Source organism: Littorina saxatilis, linkage group LG1 (genome assembly GCF_037325665.1).
Source record: "Littorina saxatilis isolate snail1 linkage group LG1, US_GU_Lsax_2.0, whole genome shotgun sequence".
NCBI classification, from domain to species: domain Eukaryota; kingdom Metazoa; phylum Mollusca; class Gastropoda; order Littorinimorpha; family Littorinidae; genus Littorina; species Littorina saxatilis.
In genome coordinates, this window is record NC_090245.1 from 39,487,706 (window position 1) to 39,514,998 (window position 27,293).

The 27,293-nt window shown below is 40.2% G+C and overlaps 1 protein-coding gene across 2 annotated transcripts; it reads right to left on the bottom strand.

Moving 5' to 3' along the window:
• Nucleotides 1-131: 131 nt before the first annotated feature.
• On the bottom strand, nt 132-25,752 carry LOC138969197 (sodium-coupled monocarboxylate transporter 1-like). 2 transcript variants are annotated; one of them, XM_070341942.1, is made up of 15 exons: nt 24,938-25,752; nt 19,210-19,568; nt 18,814-18,879; nt 18,434-18,485; nt 17,866-17,933; nt 17,073-17,230; nt 15,317-15,457; nt 13,493-13,622; nt 12,796-12,884; nt 11,167-11,294; nt 9,815-9,972; nt 8,573-8,799; nt 7,786-7,889; nt 6,104-6,189; nt 132-4,398 (listed from the first exon to the last, which is right to left on the bottom strand). In XM_070341942.1, the coding sequence occupies exons 2-15, from the start codon at nt 19,561-19,563 to the stop codon at nt 4,336-4,338; spliced, it is 1,824 nt and encodes a 607-aa protein (XP_070198043.1). In that variant the 5' UTR covers nt 19,564-19,568; nt 24,938-25,752; the 3' UTR covers nt 132-4,335. The 2 variants fall into 2 exon arrangements, with proteins under 2 accessions (XP_070198043.1, XP_070198035.1); XM_070341934.1 differs by having other exon boundaries at nt 25,415-25,751.
• Between the last annotated feature and the right edge of the window lie 1,541 nt (nt 25,753-27,293).

Here is a 27,293-nt window from a genome sequence, read left to right on the forward strand (position 1 = left end):
TCAAGCAGTTGATTATGAGTGTGCTGGCAGCCTATCTTGGTCAGAGGAAAAGCCTAAAGAGCTATCAATGTTAGAGGATGAAAGAACATGCTATATTTAGGCCATCAGGTTGCATACACACACACACACAATGACATTTTGTTTGTTTGTTTATTTGTTGCTTAACGTCCAGCCGACTACGCAGAGCCATATCAGGACGAGGAAGGGGGGGATGAAGGGGGCCACTTGTCAAGCGATTCCTGTTTACAAATGCACTAACCCATTACTTGTGTCCCAGCAGGCTTTAGTAAAACTAAATTAATACCTACTGGAAGATTACCAGTTTCCAGTATGTTAAAATAGGCTTAACCTATCTACTGCTGGACTTACATCAGAACACTAACGGATTAAACTATACATGAATCGCGAGACAAGCGGCAAGAGAAGAGATTTTTGGAAAAAATACAGGTGAATGAGCAAGAAGGCAGAAAAAAGAAAAGAATTCATGAAGAAAAAGAGAGCATGACAGGAAAGAGGAACCAAAAATCTACCTAACAGCAAACTAGAAAGCTCCTGCGGTTCCAAAAACAGGAGGGGCCTTTAATTTCATAACCGCAGTGCCCCACTGCGGGGACACAATGACATACATACACACTGACACATACATCGACAAACACAAATCTTGTTGGGGATAAAACACAATTTTTTCTTCCGATGGCAACAAAAACAGCTAGAACAAACAAAAACATCGTTCCCTATAGGTTCAGTACGTCGATCACCCCCTTCAGTCAAACTTGTTTTCCAAGCATGAAAACCCACAGGGAACTACACACTCACAGCATTCAATAACCAAATATCAACTGCATCATTCATATAAATGTACTTTCACACAAAACCACCATATCTCGATTTTGATATGCAATAAAAAATACCTTTGTACATCTCACATATCTTTCTTCAGCTGTTAAACCAGCACAGAAACACAGTCAAAAAATTATGGAAATGGCAGTCAAAGAAGACTCATGTGCTAATAATAGGGGAGGTTATTAGGGCTGTCATTAATTGAGCCCGAAGTTGACTTCGCAAAGTCTTTTTATCCACAATTTAGTGCCAATGTTTCATGCAGCGAGCTTTGTGAAGTAGATTTTGCGAAGTCAACTTTGTCCAAGGTTTTACAGAAACGGATTTACACTTTTCCTTGAGTTTCCCCCTTGTCATATCAGCCAGAGAAATGAAACACTTATGATAGAGCAACAAGCCCTGTTTTAAAGCTTCTTGTAAAGCTATAGGTTTATGAAGTTTGATCAGAGAGGGGCCTCTCCTCATAGGGTCAAGATCAAACGAGTCATGGAAGTAACCAAATTATTAGAATGGACATGCACATGTTCTGCTTTTCAAAAGGTTGGTCCAGCATGTAAGAAGGGACTATTTTATGTTAACATTTGACCATGTCCAACAGTTGTTAACTGATAAATGACAAAACGAGTTTGGTCCAAGATTTCCTCACATCATCACACCTACAATACTGGAATAAAGTACAGTGGTACCTGTGATGAAAGGACACCCTAAAGACCATCCAAAAATGTCCCTACACTGCAGGTGTCCTGTCCTGACAGGTGTATTTGGCAAAGATGATAGACAAAGGGAAGTATTGTTCCAATACAAAGCAGACAATTAGGTCAGTTGGATGTGAATTCAAAATGCATATAGGTCAAAATGTCCTGGTCGCCAACAAAAAAGTTGTTTCAGAAGACACCCTACGTGTTAAAGTTATGGGACATTTTACTGGCATGGGGTCAGAACAATGCCTCATATAAAAAAAAAAGTATATGTAAATGACTGAAGACTGAGGCCTTGGAACAACACTGAAAGGGACAACAAAAGTGTACGTGTCCTTTATTGGAAAGTGTCCTATCATCAGTAGAGCCTCACATCGCAGGTACCACTGTAGTGCTATTTCGGCAAGCGAAATACTGTTCTTTCTTTCTTTATTTGGTGTTTAACGTCGTTTTCAACCACGAAGGGTTATATCGCGACGGGGAAAGGGGGAAGATGGGATAGAGCCACTTGTCAATTGTTTCTTGTTCACAAAAGCACTAATCAAAAATTTGCTCCAGGGGCTTGCAACGTAGTAAAATATATTACCTTACTGGGAGAATGCAAGTTTCCAGTACAAAGGACTTAACATTTCTTACATACTGCTTGACTAAAATCTATACAAACATTGACTATATTCTATACAAGAAACACTTAACAAGGGTAAAAGGAGAAACAGAATCCGTTAGTCGCCTCTTACGACATGCTGGCGAGCATCGGGTAAATTCTTTCTCGTCCCAACCAATATGGGACTCCCCCTAACCCGCGGGGGGCCGAAATACTGTTGAAGTAAGCTATTAACTATTCATTTAAAACAACATAACCATCAGAGCATATAACAAGCTGATAAAATGATGGACTAAGGCACATTTGCTGGCTCTTGAATGCAATCGTCACCAATTAGATCTAAGAAGTAACAAATGTATGATTTGATGTAAAATACAAGAACATTCAAGAACAAAAAACTGAGATCCTGGGGGAGATTGATATAAAAAAAACAATTAACAAGGATAATGCCCTTTGTTTTCTAAAAACACTTGTGCAAAAAGACAGGCAAGTTCTAAAGCTAATAGTTTTGTCTGGTGAAGGTGGAATTCATCATCATTCCCCGAGATCAACTTTGCAACAGTCTTTCTATACCAAATGCTCACTGCAAAATTAAAAGAAAAAAGAAACAAAACTCACATAAACATATGAAAGCGCATATGAGAAAAACAACGCCTTTCTTCTGTAAGATACAAATTCTTGCATCTTCCCAGTAAAGCTGGTCAGCTGTAGCAATTCATATCACAAAAAAGGTAAACACAATTAACTCAAACTTGTATCAATCAGATCTTTTTGCACTAATTGCTTTGCATAGCAAAATAACACTGTAGACTTGTGTCAGCAATAGCAATTTTAACTTTAGATTTGCATTATCCACTTTAAATCTGGGACAATTTATTGCTGTCCTAGTAACATGTTCATGCACGATTAAAATTAAAATCATTCAGAAAAAAAATAGTTGCACTGACAGATATATATCAATCACTTTGTCGTAATTAATACACATGCACTCATTCCTTTCTAATTTCATTCAAAATAAAAATGGTTTACATGCATCTTTTGATTCACTGTGCTGACATATGATCTTAGTGATATGTGGAATAAAAGTACTATGCACCTGCGTTTGTCATTTCTGAAATAAGCAACCTGATTTAGGTCAAAGTTGGGCAATGTGTAATGGAAGCTGCCAATCAAACATAAGTTGCCAAAAGGCTATGTAAACTTGTAAGTGGTGACATGGAAATGCCTAAAGGTAGCATCAGATATTTTCCTAGGAATCTAATGCTATTTTCGAACAAAATTAGCAAATAAATGAATAAGTAAAACAGACAATTTCATAATTTAGCCCTATATGAGGCTCTGATGATGATGCCTGCATGCACCTCCACACTAAATAAATCTCAAAATTTTAACTCTTCTTACAGTATTTGACATGGGACTATTTCCAAAGATAGTCAAGAAACAAGACAAAACCACATCGCAACAAGTCACATACAATAGAATTTTGACTGCATTTTATCCGAGATCATCTTATAACGGCATTATGAACAAATTAACAAACATAAAAAAAAGACAATCAGACATCCTCCGGGTTTGATCATTTGCATCTCTCAACAAACAGCTCAACTTTATGAGATATTTTGGAATGGTCACTCGTCGTTCACCATCTAATTTTGAACAATATATGTCAACTCTCTTACAATGCAATGACCTCCAAATTGTTTATGAGTTGCATCTGACTTAGTGATTTACTTCTTAAATACAAATCATACAGGCATGAGGACAAAAATAAAACACATCAGCTACATGAGATTCAGTTATTGTGATTTGCATCAACGCTTTAACTTTAAAACATTCATGTTCAAATCTCCAAAACAATAGTTGTTTCACAATCACATCCATAAATTATATATAAACCATACATATATAAATCTCAACAATAATTACCATCTACCCATATTTAAAAAAAAACTCACCCCCAAAAACACACAACAAAACACACACTACACAGTCATATTCAATGTCATATTCAATGTCTTATCATGCTTCAAAAGGACAATTTTAATCAAGAGTCAGCTGTACTAAAAAGTAGACGTCATTACACCATAGGCTCATTAGCTGCTTTTCCAATTTACACACACACGTCATCGTTGCTTGTAAAACCAAAACATATGAGAAGATTGTCGTTGGAAATTTAACTCAAAGAGTCAAATACTATAATCTTGTATTTTCAAAGTGTTCATTGCCTGCGTCATCCATGAGACCTGCTTGCTGTTCCTGAAAAGGAAAGAAAACAATAAATCAAACTCAGGAAAGCAAACCCAAAAATACACAACAAAAGATCGTGCTATCAAAACAGAACGTACGTACGATACCTGGCAAAAATAACAATTCAAATCACTTTACAAAATACAAACACTGTGCAAAGAAGAAAACTTCACCCTCCAGCAAGAATAAAGGAAAGACGGACTGCGTTTGTTGTGTCACGGCACTGTACAACAACAACAAATTAACTTACCCCTAAAACTTGCGCACTGAACTAGTGCTTTTGCAATTTACCATTCATACAGATCTTCTCAGTGGAAAATATTCTCAGATCTGATATCCAGCTTGCAACAAGGACATTTTTAACGTATTTGACGGACTACAAGACGCGACTTTTTTCCCAAAAAAATCGCATTGCGGCTTATAAAAAGATGCGGCTAAAACGTTACCTAAACTTGAATAGCATTCACCTAATGGAAGTCGCCGCGTATTTTCATTTCGCTCGATTAGCGATTACCGGTACTTTATTAGCTCTCTACTCAAGACTCAGCGCTTTTCTCTTTCTTTCGCGAATCTTCGTTTGTCAACAAGTCGTCGTGACAAGATAGCGTACAGAGAAACACCGGATGTATCAGGATCTCGCGCGCGCGAGATTTCGTTTTTTTGTGTCTCGCGATAGTTGGAGGAGCGAGAGCCGCCATGTTGTGTTTTCATCTGCTCAAAATGTGCGCAAAAGTCGTAAATCATCCCAAAAAAGCTTATTCCAGGCGGGAATACATGTGTGTGTGTTGGTTACAAATTGTGTGTATGATATTTTTCTTCAAACTTTTTCACTTTTTTTCTTTGTTTCATTTGTTTATTCTCGGAGCCGATTTCGCCAAATACCGTACTTTCCTTTGCCTGGTTGTTTTGATTGATTGACACGATCTGGGTGGCCGAGTGGTAACGCACTTGCGCTCGGAAGCGAGAGGTTGCGAGTTCGACCCTGGGTCAGGGCGTTAGCAATTTTCTCCCCCCCTTTCCTAACCTAGGTGGTGGGTTCAAGTGCGTAGTCTTTCGGATGAGACAAAAAAACGAGGTCCCTTCGTGTACACTACATTGGGGTTTTCACGTTAAAGATCCCACGATTGACAAAAGGGTCTTTCCTGGCAAAATTGTATTGGCATAGATAAAAATGTCCACCAAAATACCCGTGTGACTTGGAATAATAGGCCATGAAAAGTAGGATATGCGCCGAAATGGCTGCGATCTGCTGGCCGATGTGAATGCGTGATGTATTGTGTAAAATAATTCCATCTCACACGGCATAAATAAAATCCCTGCGCCTTGAATATGTGCGCGATATAAATTGCATAAAAAAAAAATTTAAATAAAAAATCCCAGCGCTTAGAACTGTACCCACGGAATACGCGCGATATAAGCCTCATATTGATTGATTGATTGACGATCTGATTATATTTTTTTCGACGGCGGCTAATATAGTGACGCCGCCTATACGTGGCTCGTCCCAATTTTTTGTTTAAAAGTCGGGGGGTGCGGCTTATAAAACGGTGCGTCTTGTAATCCGTCAAATACGGTACCAAACAAAAACAAACAGAAAAGGGTTTCTGGGATAAAAAGGTTTCTATGAAGAAAGAATTAAACAAAATTAATTCATACATTGTTTTCATAAACCAGAGGCTTAAAGACGCTAATTAGATTGCCAAAATGAACTTACCGGTACCCTTTGGGGCGCCTTGGGCTTACACAGTCCAAGTATGTCATAGTAAGTTCTTCTGTCTAGTTCCCTGTTCTTGTTGAAACCTGAAGTCATAAGGAAAATCCTCATTTGAAATTCAAGCAGCCTATAAAACACTTATAAACAAGAAGGGCAAAGCCCATACGACTCACATGCTTGACCTTGACCTTTACATGACCTTGACCTTCAGGGTCAAGGTCAAATAACTAAACCTAGTAATGACATCATACACTAAGAACTGCTTTAGACATTTTTCCTACCAAAATACAATGTGACCTTGACCCAAGGTGAAGGTCATCCAAGGTCATGCAACACAAAGCTGTTCATTCAAGACATAGGAAGTACAATGGTGCTTATTGGCTCTTTCTACCATGAGATATGGTCACTTTTAGTGGTTCACTACCTTATTTTGGTCACATTTCATAAGGGTCAAAGTGACCTTGACCTTGATCATATGTGACCAAATGTGTCTCATGATGAAAACATAACATGTGCCCCACATAATTTTTAAGTTTGAAACAGTTATCTTCCATAGTTCAGGGTCAAGGTCACTTCAAAATATGTATACAATCCAACTTTGAAGAGCTCCTGTGACCTTGACCTTGAAGCAAGGTAAACCAAACTGGTATCAAAAGATGGGGCTTACTTTGATCTATATATCATATATAGGTGAGGTATTCAATCTCAAAAACTTCAGAGAAAATGGGGAAAATGTGAACAATAGCTGTTTTTTAGGCAACATTTATGGCCCCTGCGACCTTGACCTTGAAGCAAGGTCAAGATGCTATGTATGTTTTTTGGGGCCTTGTCATCATACACCATCTTGCCAAATTTGGTACTGATAGACTGAATAGTGTCCAAGAAATATCCAACGTTAAAGTTTTCCGGACGGCCGGACGGACGGACGTCCGGACGGACGGACGGACGGACGGACGACTCGGGTGAGTACATAGACTCACTTTTGCTTCGCATGTGAGTCAAAAAACCAAGGAAGGTTAAGTTTATGAAATGGTTAAACATAGAAACAACAAACATTAACAACAATTGACAACATTTAAGAAATAAATTAAGTCACTTTACTAGTCACTTTACTAGTTACCATCAATTTTTGTCTCTTTGTGACCTTGTTCGTCTATTTTAAAGACTGATAGGCTGAAGTTCTTCTGAATGTTTCGTTTTGTCTATAATTAAATGTTCTTTTAACTTTTTCTTGATTTTGAAACATTAGCAGCCTATCTGTTTTGGATTCCTTAGAACATTAGTTAATAAATAGACCATGGTTATAAACAAAATGAAGGTTCATCTGATATCCTTATGTTAGTTTCATGCTTCTGCACTGCTGCTTTTATATGATCATATCAATCTATTCTAACATGAACACCCTTTTATGTCTCTGCAATGAAAAAATCATCGACCAACGACTCCAATAACTAATCACAATACACTACATGCGAACTGAGCTGCTCAGACTTTATCGAGTCTGTATCAAGGGGAATAACCACTCTCTGCTTCATCTCTCTCATAAGGTTACAGAGACAGCGCATAGCTAGCACTGCATTAGCTACATTAATTATGCTCAATAAGATGTAAGACAGCAACGAACGCAAACTCAACACCAATTTTCCCAAATGAAAATAACATTTAGTTGAAAAACAAATTACCGGTGATGGCTGAAACGATAATGCCTACAACGACGGAGATGATGACAGCCAGTGTACCATAATGCTGATAGGACAGACGATACCACGTGTCTGCTAGACCTCCACTGGAACAAAATGGAAAACAAATGAGTCAACAAACCGTTTTAAATAGTCATGCACAGCAAATGGTTTCTTTCTCAAAAGTACTAAAGACATTTCATGATCTTATAATTAATATTAAAATTTGTCACACCTAAACATCCAGTTTTCTCGAAAAACAACCAGTTTTCTATTCAGAATATCTCCATGGGTTTATGTCTGTGGGTTTAAACAAAAATTAACACTGGTCTGTGAGTTTGTAGGGAGAGTCTAGCCTCCAGGAAAGTGAGTTGAGGTAGAAGGGGGAGAATGAGTCTCTCAAAGGCAAGAAAACTTATGTTTTGCTGCAGCCTACAACCCAGCCTTGATATCAAAACTTTATTTCCAAATCTAAGCTTCAAACGTTTCCAACAATTATCAATTATCAAACTTTATATTTTTGATTTAATAAAATGTACAGAAACTCAAGAGAGGGTCAGATAAAATAAGCATGATCTTGACAACAGAAGATTGGGAAAAAAGATCCCCACTTAAAAAGAATAAATAACACTATATAATTTAAAAACAAAAAAGAAAGATTTAAGTTACTGGAATGTTTACTTTTTGACAAAACAAATCTTTCATGAGTACATCGACCTAATGGTCTTCAGACTTTTTTCCCATTAAAGAATAAATATAGTTGCACAACCAGCACTGTTTTAATACTTACCTTTCAGGTGGAAGTGTTGTACTCTCCATCGTTGAGTTGATATAAAAGGAAGACTGTGACGTAGCCATCGTTGTCAGAAACGTCATGTTTAAATCACTGTTGCTGATGTTGCACAGTCGAGTGTTGAGGGCGGGGAGCAATGAAACGGACGGCCTGGGATTAAAGATGGCCCCCAGCCCCACCCAGAAAGATATGACGAGACTGACTGCTAGCCCCACCCCTGCTCCCTGTCAAAACAGAAAATGCCTTGATTCAGTTTTTTGTTACAGGTATGTTTCGTTTGTTTCGTGTTGCATGTTTGTCTAAAATGCTTTGACTCAGTTTTTATGTTTCAGCTCTGTTTCTTTTGTTTCGTGTTGCATGTTTGTCTAAAATGCTTTGACTCAGTTTTTATGTTTCAGCTCTGTTTCTTTTGTTTCGTGTTGCATGTTTGTCTAAAATGCTTTGACTCAGTTTTTATGTTTCAGCTCTGTTTCTTTTGTTTCGTGTTGCATGTTTGTCTAAAATGCTTTGACTCAGTTTTTATGTTTCAGCTCTGTTTCTTTTGTTTCGTGTTGCATGTTTGTCTAAAATGCTTTGACTCAGTTTTTATGTTTCAGTTCTGTTTCTTTTGTTTCGTGTTGCATGTTTGTCTAAAATGCTTTGACTCAGTTTTTATGTTTCAGCTCTGTTTCTTTTGTTTCGTGTTGCATGTTTGTCTAAAATGCTTTGACTCAGTTTTTATGTTTCAGCTCTGTTTCTTTTGTTTCGTGTTGCATGTTTGTCTAAAATGCTTTGACTCAGTTTTTATGTTTCAGCTCTGTTTCTTTTGTTTCGTGTTGCATGTTTGTCTAAAATGCTTTGACTCAGTTTTTATGTTTCAGCTCTGTTTCTTTTGTTTCGTGTTGCATGTTTGTCTGAAGTAGGGGACATGTGAGAGAAAAGCAAAGTGTTTTTGTAAATTGTATCAAGCCACACTCACAGACACAAACAACACACACCTGCACGAACACACACAAGAATGAAAACACACTACACGTACAAAACAACACAAGCATAATCAGAAGGGGCAGGTATAACAAAGGGCTATTGTAAAGAAAAAACTCAATCTCCGGGGCAGGAAGGGCTATTGTAAAGAAAAAACTCAATCTCCACACAACCATAAGTGTCGTTCAACAACACGGTCAAACACAACTCTGTTCAAATCTCATCCTGACCCAGCAAATCACCCTCTCACTCACAAAGACACTCACACAAACTCACCCATGAATTGACACAGGGGAAAAACATCCCAACGAGGATGAGGCCAAGCAGAGGTCCCCCCACCATCCCAAAAATACTGAGGGCTATCTGTAGCACCTGCTTGCCCATCACTCCTGCCAGGTACGCCAGACCGATGGTCACCAGCCCATAGAAAATAGCTGAAAACAAGCAAAGAAAAATACATGAAAATACCATAGAATATAGCTGCAAACAAGCCCCCCCAAAATACATGAAGATACCATAGAATATAGCTGAAAAAGTTTAGCAAAATACATGTAAATGATAGGCCATGTCTTGAACATCACATGTTGTAGCAGTGTCTCCACTATAGACAGCATTTTCCATCCAAGACCATAATTATGGACAATGTATAATAACTCTGCTTGTCTTTTTAGAAAAAATATGATTTTTCTGCATGCACACATACCTGCTTGGGAACATTTTGACTTAATTACCCCCTTTTCTCATCTTTGTTTGAATGTATGTATGCATGTGCTTTAACATAAAAAGAACAAGTCGCGTAAGGCGAAAATACAACATTTAGTCAAGCTCAGTCAAAATCACAGAATGAAACTGAACGCATTGCATTTTTTCCGCTAGACCGTACACTCGTTGCATCGTCTGTCCACTAAATTAACAATCCAGAAAAGCGCGGTAGCGGTTGCGCTAAGGAGGATAGCACGCTTTTCTATATCTCTATTCTTTTTAACTCTCTGAACGTGTTTTTAATCCAACCATATCATATCTATATGTTTTTGGAATCAGGAACCGACAAGGAATAAGATGAAATTGTTTTTAAATCGATTTAGGAAATTTAATTTTAATCATAATTTTTATATTTTTAATTTTCAGAGCTTGTTTTTAATCCGAATATAACATATATGTTTTTGGAATCAGAAAATGATGAATAATACGATAAACGTAATTTTGAATCGTTTTATAAAAAAAATAATTTTAATTACAATTTTCAGATTTTTAATGACCAAAGTCATTAATTTATTTTTAAGCCTCCAAGCTGAAATGCAATACCAAAGTCCGGCCTTCGTCAAAGATTGCTTGGCCAAAATTTTAATCAATTTTATTGAAAAATGAGGGTGTGACAGTGCTGCCTCAACTTTTACAAAATGCCGGATATGACATCATCAAAGACATTTATCGAAAAAAAGAAAAAAACGTCTGGGGATATCATACCCAGGAACTCTCATGAAAAATTTCATAAAGATTGGTCCAGTAGTTTACTCTGAATCGCTCTACACACACACACACACACCACGACCCTCTTCTCGATTCCCCTCTCTATGTTAAAACATTTAGTCAAAACTTGACTAAATGTAAAAAGGTTGGTGGTTTACCTGACGCCACAGTAACAATGGTGAAGAGGCGATTAGAGGCCTTCCCTTCAGTCAGCTTCTTTAGCCAGGATTTGAGGAAATCCTCCAGCGTTACTGCTGCCAGAGAATTCACCCCTGATGACACCGTGCTGAAAATGAAAAGTGTTTCATATTGTACTTTCAATACCTAAAAGTGAAAACAGTGGAACCCCCCTTTAAAGACCTTCACCCCCCCCCCCCCCCCCCCCCACCACCACCCCTGTTAGAAGGCACAGGTGATAGAGCTCACCAAGGTACCAGTCACTAGTAAAAGTAACTGGAAAATTTCAATAGTAAATTTTCATTTGATTAATATACTTAATTTAAAATCCTTTTTAATTTGCGCTCAGTCAATTGGAACTAAGAGCCAAAAGCTCTTGTTCTTATCTCTTTACACTATAGGTGAAAGAGTCTTCTCTTAATTGACGCTCACAAGAGGTGTTGCTACTTTCTTAGGACAGTCCTATGAGTGGTAGCTTATTGAACACAGGGGGAGGGCGTTCAGTCCTCCCTCTGTTCCTTTACAGGTGTTCAGGAGTCCAGAGCCTGGGATTCTCTCGCTGGTGGTGTTCTTTTCGCCTATGCAAAGTTTTGCCAACAGCTCTTTGGAGGTCTGATGACATGTTCATTGATTTTTTATTTTTTTTATTTTTTTTGTTTACCTCCTGGACATCTCCTGCTCTTAACTTGATGGGGCCATTTTCTTGCCCTCGTTAGTTTCTGCAGGACAGGTTCTCTCAGGGACATAAGTAAGTTCCCTCCGCCTTTAGGAGCAATCTGCATTTATGAGAAGTGGGGTAAGAATATGTAATTTAATGGAAAATTTCAATAGTAAATTTTCATTTGATTAATATACTTACCCAATTCTCATAGTTAATACCTTCCCATCCATCCCCGCTACTTAATTTCCTACGGGTTTTTGAGAAGTCTCGAATGATTATTTCGGATGCCGGCGCTCACGTGGTGCGCGGTGGGTTATGGGTAACCAGGTGGGACAGGGCATAGCAACGGCTATGGCGTCTGTTTTTAGCTTGGTTACCACCCTTGCAAGGGCAGGTAATTTGAGTAGTTTTTCGACATCTAGCATGTGAGATTGAAGTCAATGCATTTATGAGAATTGGGGTAAGAATATGTAACTTAACGAGCTTTTAACGCTTGCTACTGAGTATGCTTTGCATTCGCGTCTCGGACAGCACTGCAATTCGATAACTGTTGTTTTACGCCCTCACAGTGAAACCATTAGGAGCATGTTCCAGGGCGTTAACCTGACTTTAGATGAGATACCCAGTTGTGTGTGTGTTTAGGTGGTATCAGCCCCTTGCACTTATGGCAGAATGACCAGGTGACATGCGGGTGGGACATGGATACCGTCTCCGAGTCTGCACATAAAGTTAACTGTCCGTCCCTGCCTGGATTCGAACCCGTGACCCTAAGATCACAAGTCCAGTGCTCTACCACCTGTGCTACCCGGCCCCCTGACAGCACTGCATTAATTATGCCCCAGTGGTCATTATCACTGACGCCATCTTGCAAAATGAGCTAATTAAGGGTGGCAACTTCAGCAGAAGCTCTCATTCACGCAGTAACTTGAGTAAGCAACATTGTCCATACCTGAGGGCAGCACTGTAGATACAGGCAACAAAAAGTCCAGGCAGCCCAGGGAAGTCTCCCAAAGTCTCCATCATGAAATACGGCATCAACTGAAACATGACAACAATTTTAACAGTCAAACATTAGAGCTATTTAACATTGGCACTGCTAGCCATTTTAAAATTTGGATATTAATTACAGGCACTAAGCTTGCATGATCGACTCCCAAAGAAATTGGCTGGTTAGTTGTGGTAGCCAATCAAGCAAGGTATGTAACATTAACGCCGCAGTAAAAGTTATACAGTGGAAACCAACTATTTGGCACACACATTTTTTTGTTTCCGATGACATATATGGCCAAAGAAATTAGGGTTGGTGGGTCGGTTACTTTTTTATTTTGATTGAAATTTTGTTGCATGGGATTTTTTATTGGTCGGAGATCGCTCGAGCTGTGTCCCCTACATGTCAGAGAAGAGTAACGCTCCTTGCAAAGTCTGCAAAAGAAGAGTTGTATCATTTTCAATTCTTTTTGATCGGAAGGGTCTAAAAAAGTTCTTGGGTCAGGAGCAAAAAAATGGGTTAATCGAGGAATCGCAAGCATTGAACTTTTTTCTTGGCCTTAGAGAGAGACACACATTTTAATTTGTTTCACCTGTTCAAACTTAATTTGCTTTGTGAGATTTTCGGATCATAATGTCTGTAAAATACCCAAATGTACCTGGTCAGGTTTGGCAACCAGCCCCCGTTTCATAGGATCACAGTTGTAGTAAAAGGCGTACATGACCAACCCAGACATCATCGCTAGGGCCAGGAAGAATTCTGAGATCGGCAAGTGGAGCATGATAGCCCTGAGAGAGAAAAAAAAGGAATAAATTAAAATGATCCATGCACACACACACACATGAAAATAACACACAAACAGCAGATGGAGAGGAGAAGAGGAGGCAAGGAGTAGGAAGAAAGGAAGCACGCAAGTAAGGCTAGCAGGGAGGGAGGACCAAAAAAAATGGCATAAAGAGAAGGAAAAACAATTAGGAATCAAGCCATGAAGAATTACAAGAAAGAAAGAATCAAAGGAAATAAAAAAAGAGAAAAATAGAAAAGATTCAGAAAAAAAGAATGAATTCATTGAATATATAAATAACCAAATGAATAGGAGAACTATGCAACTAAAACCTACAAATGTGAGGCTAAAGAAAACCTTTGAGTAAGACAACTACAGTATTTGGAACAATACATCTGCTGGTCATTGACAGGCTGCCAATATACCGGCCACTGCATTTAAAATACAGCCATAGAACAAACAGACTCTTATCACATTTATTTTATAAATTAACCAATCTTTATGAAAAATGACCATTTGAATTAGCTATTGGAGCCGATATAATTATATATATGAAGTCTTATATCGCGCGCCTATCTCCAGACTCGAACTCAAGGCGCAGGGATCTATTTATGCCGTGTGAGATGGAATTTTTTACACAATACATCACGCATTCACATCGACCAGCAGATCGCAGCCATTTCGGCGCATATCCTACTTTTCACGGCCTATTATTTCAAGTCACACGGGTATTTTGGTGGACATTTATCTATGCCTATACAATTTTGCCAGGAAAGACCCTTTTGTCAATCGTGGGATCTTTAACGTGCACACCCCAATGTAGTGTACACGAAGGGACCTCGGTTTTTCGTCTCATCCGAAAGACTAGCACTTGAACCCACCACCTAGGTTAGGAAAGGGGGGAGAAAATTGCTAACGCCCCGACCCAGGGTCGAACTCGCAACCTCTCGCTTCCGGTCGCAAGTGCGTTACCACTCGGCCACCCATGGAGTGAGATGATGTCAACAGCCACCATGAATACAAATATACTTTCCTTTGTGTACACCAATTGTATTTACAAATTTCACTGAATATTCATCATATAGACACTAGTGCGGACTCAACTTGGATTAAAAATCTAAAAAACAATATTATGTTACAACAGTATTAAGAGCTGTATTTGTTGCTTTTTAATTTATAAAGTTGTTGCATTTGTTTAATTTTTTCCAAAGAAACACTGCCGTGTCACATTTTCAAAAGACAATGAAATCAGTGCATATAAAGAACCTTCATTCCAGACCTGAATACACCTAATTTTGAATTTTGGCATGCACATCATTGTGGGGCTTTTAATTCATATACATGTATGTATCCCTCAATACATACAACTTTCCATTCATACATGATCATTTATAGTTGGCAAAAATATGACATGATACAATAGCTTTAAAGTACTACCCCCCCCCCCCCCCCCAAAAAAAAAAAAAGTGCGGTAAATTTGAAAATGTTGTGTGGAACTGCACCTATAGCACAATAAAGAAACCTAGTGCAACAATAATATATCCACTAGAGTCAATATTCATTTCTGAGAGAAGGTTGGAAGAAAAGTTGTTGGGAGTTTTTGTTTAAATTTAAAATCATATTGTACACATGGCGTTTCAGAGAAGATAATAATTCACCCGAAGCATAGGGGTAGGCAGATGTGTATACATATCTCACCATTTTGCAGAGGTAACACTTCGCATGCTGAGGTAGCGTTGTAACAAGGCCTGGTTGGCAGCATACACAGTCAAAGACGTCACGGTACCGCCGATGAACAGTGTCCAGACTGTGTGACGAACAAAAGGGTTTGGGTCCACACTGCAATGCACAGACACACCGTTACTCTTAGCAGCGAACAATGACACAATTGTACAGTGGGCCCGCTCTCGTAAGACCTCAGAAAAATTAAAAGGGAGGGGATCTTAAAATGGAGGTAAATAAATGGAAGCCATAAAAACAAGAGGCGAAGCCTTCAAGGCTCACGTAAGAAATCGACAAACAGTAACACAAACTCAATCACTCCCACACATACACACACAGACACAGTAAGCATAGGTGACACTGTGCAAGAAAGCTTGACACTAGATCTAGATCTGTCTGTTTGCATGTAGCCTACTTACAGACACGACTGCCAACTAGTCTCGGCCCGCTCAAAATAACAATGACCGAGACATTCCTTCGCGTGACGTCTAACCCTCTTACGCCATAATGTGACGTCTTCAAATGACGAAATGTTAAAGTTTCTACCACAAACATACACACGCACGCACATACGCACGCACAGACAGACAAAGTTACGATCGCATAGGCTACACTTCGTGAGCCAAAAATAGCACACCGTCTTAAAACTCAAAAAGGTGTGGTCTTCAAAGGGGGTGCCACTGCACATTGTATCTGTAAAGTCAGAGACCTCTAATGAGACGACACTTCTTATAGAGGGTTACCTACTGTTGTCTCCCTATTCATTAATTAAATCGAAGTACAGTGGAGCCCCCCTTTTAAGACCTAAAACAATTAATCTGAGAAAATCATGTCTCAAAAAGGGGATGAATTTACAGAGGTTATGAACAAAATGTCTGAGAAAACACGGTCTTAAAAGAGGGTTCCACTGTACTCCTTCCCATCAAATGCTATCAGCAATGTGGGGACACTTTTGGCTTGTGCTAAGGGTGTCCACTCAGCACAGGTACCTCAGTATTTCACTTTGGTGGCTCCAATAATGCTGACTGCTGAACGGATGAACAAAAAATGAGAGAGTGAGAGAAACAGAGAGAGAGTGTGTGTATGCCTGTGTGTTTGAATGAACAGGCAAGCGTGCATGCATGAGCTCTAAATTGGGGTGTTACTGGTTTTTATATTTAGTCAAGTTTTGACTAAATATTTTAACATCGAGGGGGAATCGAAACGAGGGTCGTGGTGTATGTGCGTGTGTCTGTGTGTGTGTCTGTGTGTGTGTGTGTGTGTGTGTAGAGCGATTCAGACTAAACTACTGGACCGATCTTTATGAAATTTGACATGAGAGTTCCTGGGTATGAAATCCCCGAACGTTTTTTTCATTTTTTTGATAAATGTCTTTGATGACGTCATATCCGGCTTTTCGTGAAAGTTGAGGCGGCACTGTCACGCCCTCATTTTTCAACCAAATTGGTTGAAATTTTGGTCAAGTAATCTTCGACGAAGCCCGGAGTTTGGTATTGCATTTCAGCTTGGTGGCTTAAAAATTAATTAATGACTTTGGTCATTAAAAATCGGAAAATTGTAAAAAAAAATAAAAATTTATAAAACGATCCAAATTTACGTTTATCTTATTCTCCATCATTTGCTGATTCCAAAAACATATAAATATGTTATATTCGGATTAAAAACAAGCTCTGAAAATTAAATGTATGCTATATGGCAAAATAAATTCTTGTTCTTTTTCTTCTACACTCACTCTAGACTCCATGTGAATCGCTGTCCTTCGAAAGCCCTTTGCATGACAATGTCCCAGCCCCCAACATTGCTGGCACCGCGTATGGTCAGCGTCAGAAAGCCCGCCAGGATGACCAGCATCTGGAAAGCGTCCGTCCACACCACCGCCTTAATCCCACCCTGTCACACACACCAGTTACGAAAATGAGCGCTCTTCAAATCAAACGGTCAAAGCTCTAATAGTAATACATGTAATACATACTATTTATAGAGCACATATCCAGGGTTAAACCCTGCTCAGAGCACTGGACAATCATTTGGAGAAAACAAAATTACAATTTCTTTCTTTATTTGGTATTTAACGTCGTTTTCAACCACGAAGAGTTATATCGCGACGGGGAAAGATGGGATAGAGCCACTTGTCAATTGTTTCTTGTTCACAAAAGCACCAATCAAAAACTTGCTCCAGGGGCCTGCAACGTAGTACAATATATATTACCCTACTGGGAGAATGCAAGTTTCCAGTACAAAGGACCCAACATTTCCTACACACTGCTTGACCAAAATACTTACAAAAACTGACCACATTCTATACAAGAAACACTTAACAAGGGTAAAAAGAGAAACAGAATCCGTTAGTCGCCTCTTACGACATGCTGGGGAGCATCGGGTAAATTCTTCCCCCTAACCCGCGGGGGGACAAAATTACAATATTTACCGTGCATTCACAGTCTTAAACACACACACATATATATGACAATTAATAACACACTATAGCTGTTTCAGACATGTGTACAGGGCAAAACGCAACTTACCAAAGCTGTATAGAATGTGCAGACCAGGCCAGTTGCTAAAATTGAGACCTCCATGGATAAATTTGTTACTGCAAATGCAGAAAAGAGCGGTGTTAAATCATTATATTAACAATCAGCAAAAACAGCCAAATGATCAACAAGTAAACACAAATAAAAGTCAGTCAAATACGCCAGCATACAATTGTTTCCTCAATCTGCAATGTGGTCCAAAACAACAAGCGTGTAAATTGCAGTCAGTGAGTCAAATGAGTGGCATTTTAATTTTGCAACAAAGTGATATGTATGGGTGTGAGTGTGCATTTGGTGTGTATATTTATGTGTTTTGTGCGTGTTTGTGTATAATGCTCTTGCTTTAGATATCTGCCCATGTTTTACTTGAATACTGTCAAACCAAATGTTGCCACTCTCTCAGAAGAAATCATAGCTTCCAACTTTGATCAAACAGAGGCTTCGTTTCCATTTCCCAACACAGAGTGTGTTAATCGTACATACAAGCATGCTGTCCTCTAAATTCATAATAGACTGTAGGTACATGCAGGCATCTGCTAGTAATTATCTTCTTAATTACCTTGACTGAGCGCCAGTGCTGGGGCATACATCACAACTGCCATGTACAGGAGCTGTGATAAGAATGTAAAAACACAATAGTAATGACAGCGTCTTACCATTTCTTGTTTTTTCTCCCAAAAACTGTCCCCTTTGCTTTCCTAGAGCACTGCTACCAGGATAATTTTCTTATCAATTTGCATATCTCCAACATGATTCACTGACTGTGTTATTTTCACAACCCCTACTATATCTGAACATTACAACATAGCCCTAAACCAACTCTTTATCTTCAGAAGAGGGAAAGGGTGACAAATAAGAAAAACGGTGAAAAAAGTTGGGGGGGTTTTCAATTATGTGCATATTTCATTAACTTTAATGTACAATTGCTACTTCACTCACCATTTCCAAAGTAAATGTTAAAGACCCCAAGATCCGGATCAGCCTGTTGAATCGTAGCTCAAGATACTGAAAAATCATGATGTTAGATCTATATTAGTTAGGGTAATAATTAACACAGTCTGGGTAAAAATGTGCACTTTAATTACACATTCAGGTAGCAAAACGTTGGTATATATTTTAAATAATTGATTTAAGACTACCCCCACCCCCCCCCCCCCCCCCCTCCATCCATCCCCTTTTAAAATCCTGTTTTCTCACATAAAATCTGTTAATTTATCTGCATTTTAAGACTTCCTCTTTATTAAGAAATGATTTGCATACATTTTGTTTCACAGAGTTTGTATTCCACAAAAAAAAAAAAAAAAAAGATCATTAGAATGTGTTGTATGTTCTCACCTCATATGCACTTGTAAGCTTCAGTTTATAAAACACAGGCATAATGACGAAGCAGGTAATGATCTCTGCAGGTATGTAGCCAAGACCAATCAACCAGTACTCTGCACTGTTGATGTAAGCTTCTGCCGGAACCCCCAAAACAAAAATGGCTGACATGAAGCTGGCGGCCAATGACAGAGCCACTGGAAGCAGCGGCAACTTCCTGTTGCCCGTGAGAAGTTGTTCCGGAGTGGCTTTTCTGTGTTTGACAGCAGAAAAGAGGCCGATGGCAGCGGAGACAAAGAGAACGCTACTGAAGACCACATAGTCAGCCCAGTGGAACTCCCGTTGCATCGTTGTTGTTGTTGATGTCATGGTGTCTGAAAGCATAAAAGAATTTATAATTCAATGAAAGAAAATATGACGAATGGAAGCCTGGAGAAAAACAAAATGGCACTCATGAAGATGACAATTTTAAGTCAGCCCAGTGGAATTTTCGCTGTATTATTGTCGACGGTGTCTTTCTTTTCTTTCTATATTTGGTGTTTAACGTCGTTTTCAACCACGAAGGTTATATCGCGACGGGGAAAGGGGGGAGATGGGATAGAGCCACTTGTCAATTGTTTTTTGTGCACAAAAGCACTAATCAAAAATTTGCTCCAGGGGCTTGCATTTTACGTAGTACAATATACACTCTTCAAAAAAAGTTAAGGATCGGTTGAAAAAACGGATCTAATTATAAAAAATTGCCAAATAATTAAACATCGACATAATAATTAAAAGATTCAATGTGTTTGAATTAACAAATGAACAATGAGTCTTGACCTAGAATTTTGTTTGGCAGGCAGAGTTATTTCCCTTTGTGGGACTTCTCAAAAGCTTCTGCATTTTGGAAGAAAAAGGGTGTTTTTTATAGCCCCATGAAATTTGCGGAACGCATGCCAGGGCAAAAGGTTGTGATGCACGTGCTACAACAGGGTCCTGGCTATGAACATTGCTCACCAGCTTGTGTTTAAAGGTTGACACGCTGACACAATTATGCACAGTAGCAACATTCCCCCACGAAGAAAACTGAGCGATTTGGATAGAGGAAGGGCAATAGGATGGCTACAAGACGGTGTTGCTGCCAGGCAAGTGGCCCAGAGGCTTGCAGTGGCTCCCTCTGTCATCATCAGACTAAAACAGAGATTCCAAGCAACTGGAAGAGTGCAGGAGCGACAACGTTCTGGTCGGCCCAGAGTCACCACACAAAGAGAAGGCCATGCAACAAAGAATGGCTACGGCAAACAACATTAGGCAACGCCTACAAGCTACCACCAACACTGTTGTTAGTGGTCAGACGATCCGAAACCGCTTACACAACTTTGGCTTGCGTGCAAGGCGTCCAGTCCGAGGAACAACCCTGACTGCTAATCACCGAGCAGCTCGCCGAGCCTGGTGCACTCAACATGTGAGGTGGCAACGTCAGCAGTGGGCTCAGGTGTTGTTTACAGATGAGTCCCGCTTTTGCTTGGAACCTGCTGATGGTCGCATCCGAGTGTGGAGGCGTCGCGGAGAGCGCTTCGCAGAAGGCGCTGTTCTGGAACGACAGCGTTTTGGCAGAGGCTCTGTGATGGTCTGGGGAGGGATTAGCACACGTCTAAGGACACCTCTGTACCATGTAGTGGGCAACTTGACCTGTGTCCGCTACCAGAATGAGATCCTGCAACCCCTAGTCGTTCCAGCCCTCCAAGCGATCGGCCCTCGTGCGATTCTTCAGGATGACAACACACCTCCCCATCGCTCTGCAGCTGTAAACACCTTCATCCAGCAGGCCAGGGTCAATAGGATGCTGTGGCCAGCCAACAGCCCGGACCTGAACCCCATAGAGCACATGTGGGACGAGCTTTGTCGTCGGGTACAGCAACATCACGGGGTGCACCCTCCTCCTGCCAATCTTGGTCAACTGCTGCAACGGCTCCAGCAGGAGTGGAATGGAGTTCCCAGAGCATTCATATGCAACCTGATCCACTCCATGCGCCAACGACGTGTTGAATGCCTGGCACACAACGGAGGGCACACGCGTTATTGACACTGATTCACATTGTTGTGAATTCCATTTTCGAGGGTTGTCACGTTTGACACACTCTAGCTAAATTGTCGCTGCCGCGTTCGATCTTTGCTTTGTTTGTCATTACTCCTTGGTTGTTCAATTACATAATTTTAAAAAAATGAAAGAATTCGGTCTTGTCTGTTTTGTGTGGCGTGCTTGTAAAAAAGTGATCCTTAACTTTTTTTGAAGAGTGTATGACCTTACTGGGAGAATGCAAGTTTCCAGTACAAAAAACTTAACATTTCTTACATACTGCTCGACTAAAATCTTTACAAAAATTGACTATATTCTATACAAGAAACACTTAACAAGGGTAAAAGGAGAAACAGAATCCGTTAGTCGCCTCTTACGACATGCTGGGGAGCATCGGGTAAATTCTTTCTCGTCCCAACCAATATGGGACTCCCCCTAACCCGCGGGGGAAAGTATGACTGTAGTGTTATTATTAAATATTAACTTGCTCGAACACAAACATACCGTCATACTGTATGTTTATATTAACTTGCTCGAACACAAACATACAGTATGACTGTATGTTTGTGTTTAAGCAAGTTAATATTTAATAATAACACTAAAAAAAAAAAGGTCATAAATGATCATAAACACAATCCTGAATACAAAAAATGTTCCTGACTGAAATGAGCATAATGTGCTTCAACACAACACCTAAACAAAAACAGAAATTTTAACAATGTACAACAGTTATGAACAATGCTGAACAATGCTGTTGTTTTGAAACTCATTTTTAAAGAGCACAAAGTTGGCATCATCAACATGCAAGGGATTGTAGAGATGGACTTTTTAAAACTTTAAATTTTACTTAAAAACACTGCACTTCCATCTCTATACCTGTTGCAATGACATCCATTATATGTAATTAGCATCTGCTTACGTATTTGATCCCAATTCAGATTATTACTAATACTAGCACATTTTGCAACCAGTTTTTCATATCACATTTTTTTTTTTTTTTTTTTTTTTTTTCTCTCCAGGATCAGGGAGTACTTGCCATCTTGTGAACGACGAAGAAGAAGAAGAAGAAGGGAGTACTTGAAGGTGAAATGATGTTTGGCAGTTTATCAGTACATCAGAATATGCAATGTAATTAGAACAGTCTTTAAATCAAAGCTCCCCTTCCATCTGCCTTTCAAACGTTTCAGAAAAAGTGAACCAGGATACAGACACTCTATTAGCGGCCCTGGAGGGTTCGGTCTGCATTAAATCAGTAGTCAAAAGGGCTAGACTTAGAGCCTGTTCAACTCATTTTTATCCAGGGATTTGACGGAGACACAAAGGCACACATGTACCTGCTTTTTTCATGAGCAGTCTTCAATATTAAACAAGTTTTACACTGCAAATGGGCACTTAATTAGTTTCTAATACAATTTTGCAAATGAACTTGTAATTTCATCAACATTATACACCCATGCAGACATGAATGCACCCAGAATAGATTGCTGTACCATAAAACTGACAAGCAAGGCATAAATAAGGGCCGTGAATTAAAACAAACAGAGAAAGCTGACAGCTGTACAAAAACAGCATGTGCATAGACTATACACAGGAACAAAGCTGCAGGCAAAACGCAATTTGTCCACATCACCTAGGTGCCACATGTCAATATAGGTACCCTAGGGTGCTTCACAGCAGCAAAAGCTCAGAATACAGAGCAACCCATCTGTAAAAGTGTAAGATCCAACTATTTAAGACTTCCCCTTTTACTTTCAGATTTTCTGTCTGAAACATTGAATGCAGAAGAAGAAGATTTTCTGTTCCTTAATCTTTGTTATTTAGACCTGGGTTTTTTTTCAGATTCTAGAGGCCTCAATACGGGGTTCGACTGTAGTTTCATCAGACTTCAGTTCCACAGTATTGCACAGTGTAACCCCCCAAACAAGCTTAAGACCTCTGATTTAAAGACTCCCTCCTTTTAAGACCCATGCAGTTCTCTCAGATTGTACGTCTCTTCATATAACCTCTGTTAATTAAATCCCATTTTAAGACTCCTCAAAACCATCAAACCGTAATCCTTAAATAATTACCAAGCCTTGCAGCTCGATTACTGGTGTCAGAACTATACACACACAAAAACCCACTCCAATCAACAAAATAATCTGCACACAAAATCAAACTATAATCAAAAATTTTAGTAATAAATTTTCATTTGATTAATATACTTACCCAACTCACATATATAGCAATTAACCCTAGTTCAGTGCTGGTAACGCTGTACGCGTCCCCTTGGTAACAAGGGAGACCACTCTAAAAAAGAGTGACCTATCCCATAAGGCCAGACTAACAACCAGTCTGACTTTCGTATGCGTGCGCATACGCCGCCATCTTATCATTCCAAACTCAGCGCTCAGCCTGGCTGGTCGCATTTATGTACGCTCTGGCTGTTGTTCAGCCGATGTTACTTTGTCTGATTGACTTGGTTTCTTCTCCTTGGTATTCTTTCGTCGTCTTACCTTGCTGCTGTATTGAGGTGAGATTGTTCCTTGTTTTTTACTTGATGTAAAGGCGTTGTTTGGCCATTGTTGACTTGTGAAATTTTCCGAAAAATATTTTCTGAAATTTTTCGTTGAAGTCTTGCTTGCTATGGCTAATAATGTTAAGAAGAGGCAGGGTTCTAAGCAGGTGGCTTCTGAGTCCTCCCCTCCGAGAAAGACGCCTAGAAAATCTAAACAAACTGTCGTGTCGGTGGTAGAACCGACCTCTAACTGTTGATGTTTTGGTGGACATGCCTTCTGCCTCCATTTTGCCGGCGAAGCCTTTGGATAAGGCCGCTCATGATGCTAAGCCGGCTAAAGCGGCTTCCGCTCCTGTTGTTTCTGGTCTGGCGGCCGCGGACGTGGCTTCTCTTTTGCTTGTAAAAAGATATGTAATTTGATAATATATATAACTTTATAAGCTCAGCTCAGGATAAGTGGCAAAAATAGGATTAGGATCTTGCCAATTAAACCGCTAATAGTATTAATGGTCCTCTCTTTTTTGTCTATGTCTCCGCTACCGAAACTTTTTACACACAGCTAAGCAGCTTAATTATACAGCTTTATCTTTTCTTCCTCTTTTTTGAGCAATGGAAAGAATACCCAAAAAACAGAAAAAATATAACTTACTTGGCAGGTAAAGCCTGTTCAAAATCCTACTTGCCGCGTACTACTACACATACCGGTCTGAATGGCTGTGTGAAAACGTGATGCTGCAGTTATATAGAATGTAGTATGATACTGCAAAAGTACCTTTGGTCAGATTCTGACCAAAAATATTTTTGCACAAAAAAATGCCCCCTTATACACATAAACATACCTGCTGCCACTTAACACTCCATGCAAACCTTGAAGCCTCAGAAAAAAATTCAGTTTTGATTGTTAATTCAGGCACCTTAGTTTACCACATGATGAACCAGTTGCATCATCATCAAAACAACATGCTGCACAGGCACACAAAAACACCATTCACACAATTAGTCCTTGTCAACAAGCAGGCTGCAGCCAACTCTAACCTGGCCGCTGCAAAACTGTTGATGAATTTAATAAAGGTCTGGAGCCTGTATTGTGTTTTTGCAAAGCATGCAAAACAGTGGTTTCACCGAATGTGACACTGTCTCAATGACACTGACAGACTATAATATATAGTCAAATAACCATGTTTTACCTGATTTGAACACATAGATTAAAAATAAACGCTCCTTGCCGTCGTGCTCTGGGCTCTGTGCCCACCAGAGTTGTTAGGAATCGCTTTCCATACACGTGCGACAGAACTCGACGGCGGCGAGGCGTGCGTCGAATACTTGGCAAAAACAACCAGTAGACGAATGCCCTGTGGTAAACTGTCTGCGACCGTCGCACTGTTCACTAGCACCCCGACTGACTGGCGTTCGAGGCTTTATAGACGACGGAAAGAGTTCAAAGTGCGACGAAAGAACATGTCATCGTTTTGTTTAGTGCGAATTGCTGATCGCCAGGAAAAGCAACGAGGTGGGATTGGCACAAGCGGCTCACGTGGTGTTCTAGCTCAAACAGTAATGGCGACGAGTGTTCCGAGTCCAAAGATCGTGTTTGGATCACTAGTTGTAATCGTTGAATGAGTGTGCCTGTTTCTTGGAAGTAAACACGTTTTAAAAGTCCTCACCTGTATTTGGAGCTTGTTTTTAACACTGTAAACGTGTTCGTTGTCTATACAGTCGTCAAGAACTGTATACATACAAAGGTCGTCTGCACTCGAGCGCCATGTTTGTTAGTGAAGGACGGGTGGTAAAGGGAGTCAACTCCGATTTCTTACTCTTGTCGTGTTCATAGAAAGTCACCTCCCTTGCATTGCTTTTGCTCATTGATTGAACGATTCAGATCGATTCAGTATTTCCGATCCGGGTATTTGACGTGGACGGACATACAAATAACGACAAAATGAACAGAAAATGGAGACTTAGGACTCTTGTTAGCTAAAATTGAGAGAAGTTGAAAAAGACGCTCTGTTACAGAATCTGAAGCTTTTTTTGAAAGAGAGAGAGAGAGAGAGAGAGAGAGAGAGAGAGAGAGAGAGAGAGAGAGAGAGAGAGTGTGCGTCGAGTGCCGTGCGTCACAGCCGTGTGTGTGTACGTGTGTGTGTGTGTGTGTGCGTATGTGTGTGTGTGCGTGTGTGTGCCGAGTGGCACACACACACACCGTGACTGACTCTGACACACGCGTACCGGCACGGCACACACTGACCGGCTGTGACACACACACCGCGCACGTGACACGCACGCACACACCCTTATGCGCGCAAGCCGCGAAATCCATGATCTGCAAAGAGACACAGGGAGGAAGAGAAAATACTGAAATCAGTTCAATTGTCTTCATTTATACTGAGGAATACCCGGCTTTGCTGGGTGAATCGCGAGACAGACTCGGACAGACCGTCTGACTGAGCGTCAGTGCCGCGGCGGTTCGCCGTCTTAGAGCACGTGTGATTTTCATCCACCAGTTTGTGCCCACTCAAAGGAAGGCAAGAACATACAGAGAGACAAAAGCCGCCAGACCCCATCACAAACAGAACTCTACAATCCACAGGTGTTGCCTGGCGAGCTAGCTATAAATAGCTCACAACTTCTAACGGCGAACAACTCTGCAGAGTCTGCTGTGAAGGCGGGGCGACGGTAGTCTCCCTGTCACACTCGACCCCCTTTGAATGAACTTTGTCCCCAAAGTTCCGAACCATGGACTCGCCAAGCTTAGGTCCCTCCCAGGTTGGTGGAATGGGAACAGCACGAAAATGATTCAGTGGCCTGAACATTTCATGTCGAGTCCCATCCCTGTCGACGATCGGACGCCAAATGTAACCGAGTGCCGAAACACCACAATCACCGGCCTTTGAAGGCGAAGTCCACTCAAACGGGATTGAGAATTTTAGAGCTTATTTCTAAGCCCTATAATAACTGTTATGGCTTCTCAAAGGAAGGCCCGAACATACAGACACACCGCCAAAGCCGCCAGACCACATCACAAACAGAACTCTACAATCCACAGGTGTTGCCCACACACACACACACACACACACACACACACACACACACACACACACACACACAGAAGCCGTATATATATATATATATATGTATATCTATAAATATATAGAGATAGATCTTTCTTTCTTTATTTGGTGTTTAACGTCGTTTTCAACCACGAAGGTTATAGCGCGACGGATAGAGATAGATGACAGTGTATTTTTCGCGTGGCTATAAATTGATTCGACCTTTGCACTTTTACAGTGAGGACAACTTACGGGTGCAAGGAAAGCGTTCTGGACAGTGCAGTGACATTCTAAAAATAGTAACGTAGTAACGGGAATATGGATTGACGCCACACGAAGGAAGGGAGATAAACGCAAAACACTGGAGAAGATAAGGAAGAGTTAGTGGGAATGAATCTGGGAAGATGAACAGAAAAACCAAAATCGGTTCAACGCTGCGCGCTGAGAGCACGTGTTGTAAATTCTCATCGACCAGGTTGTGTCCGGGGTCTACCTGAAT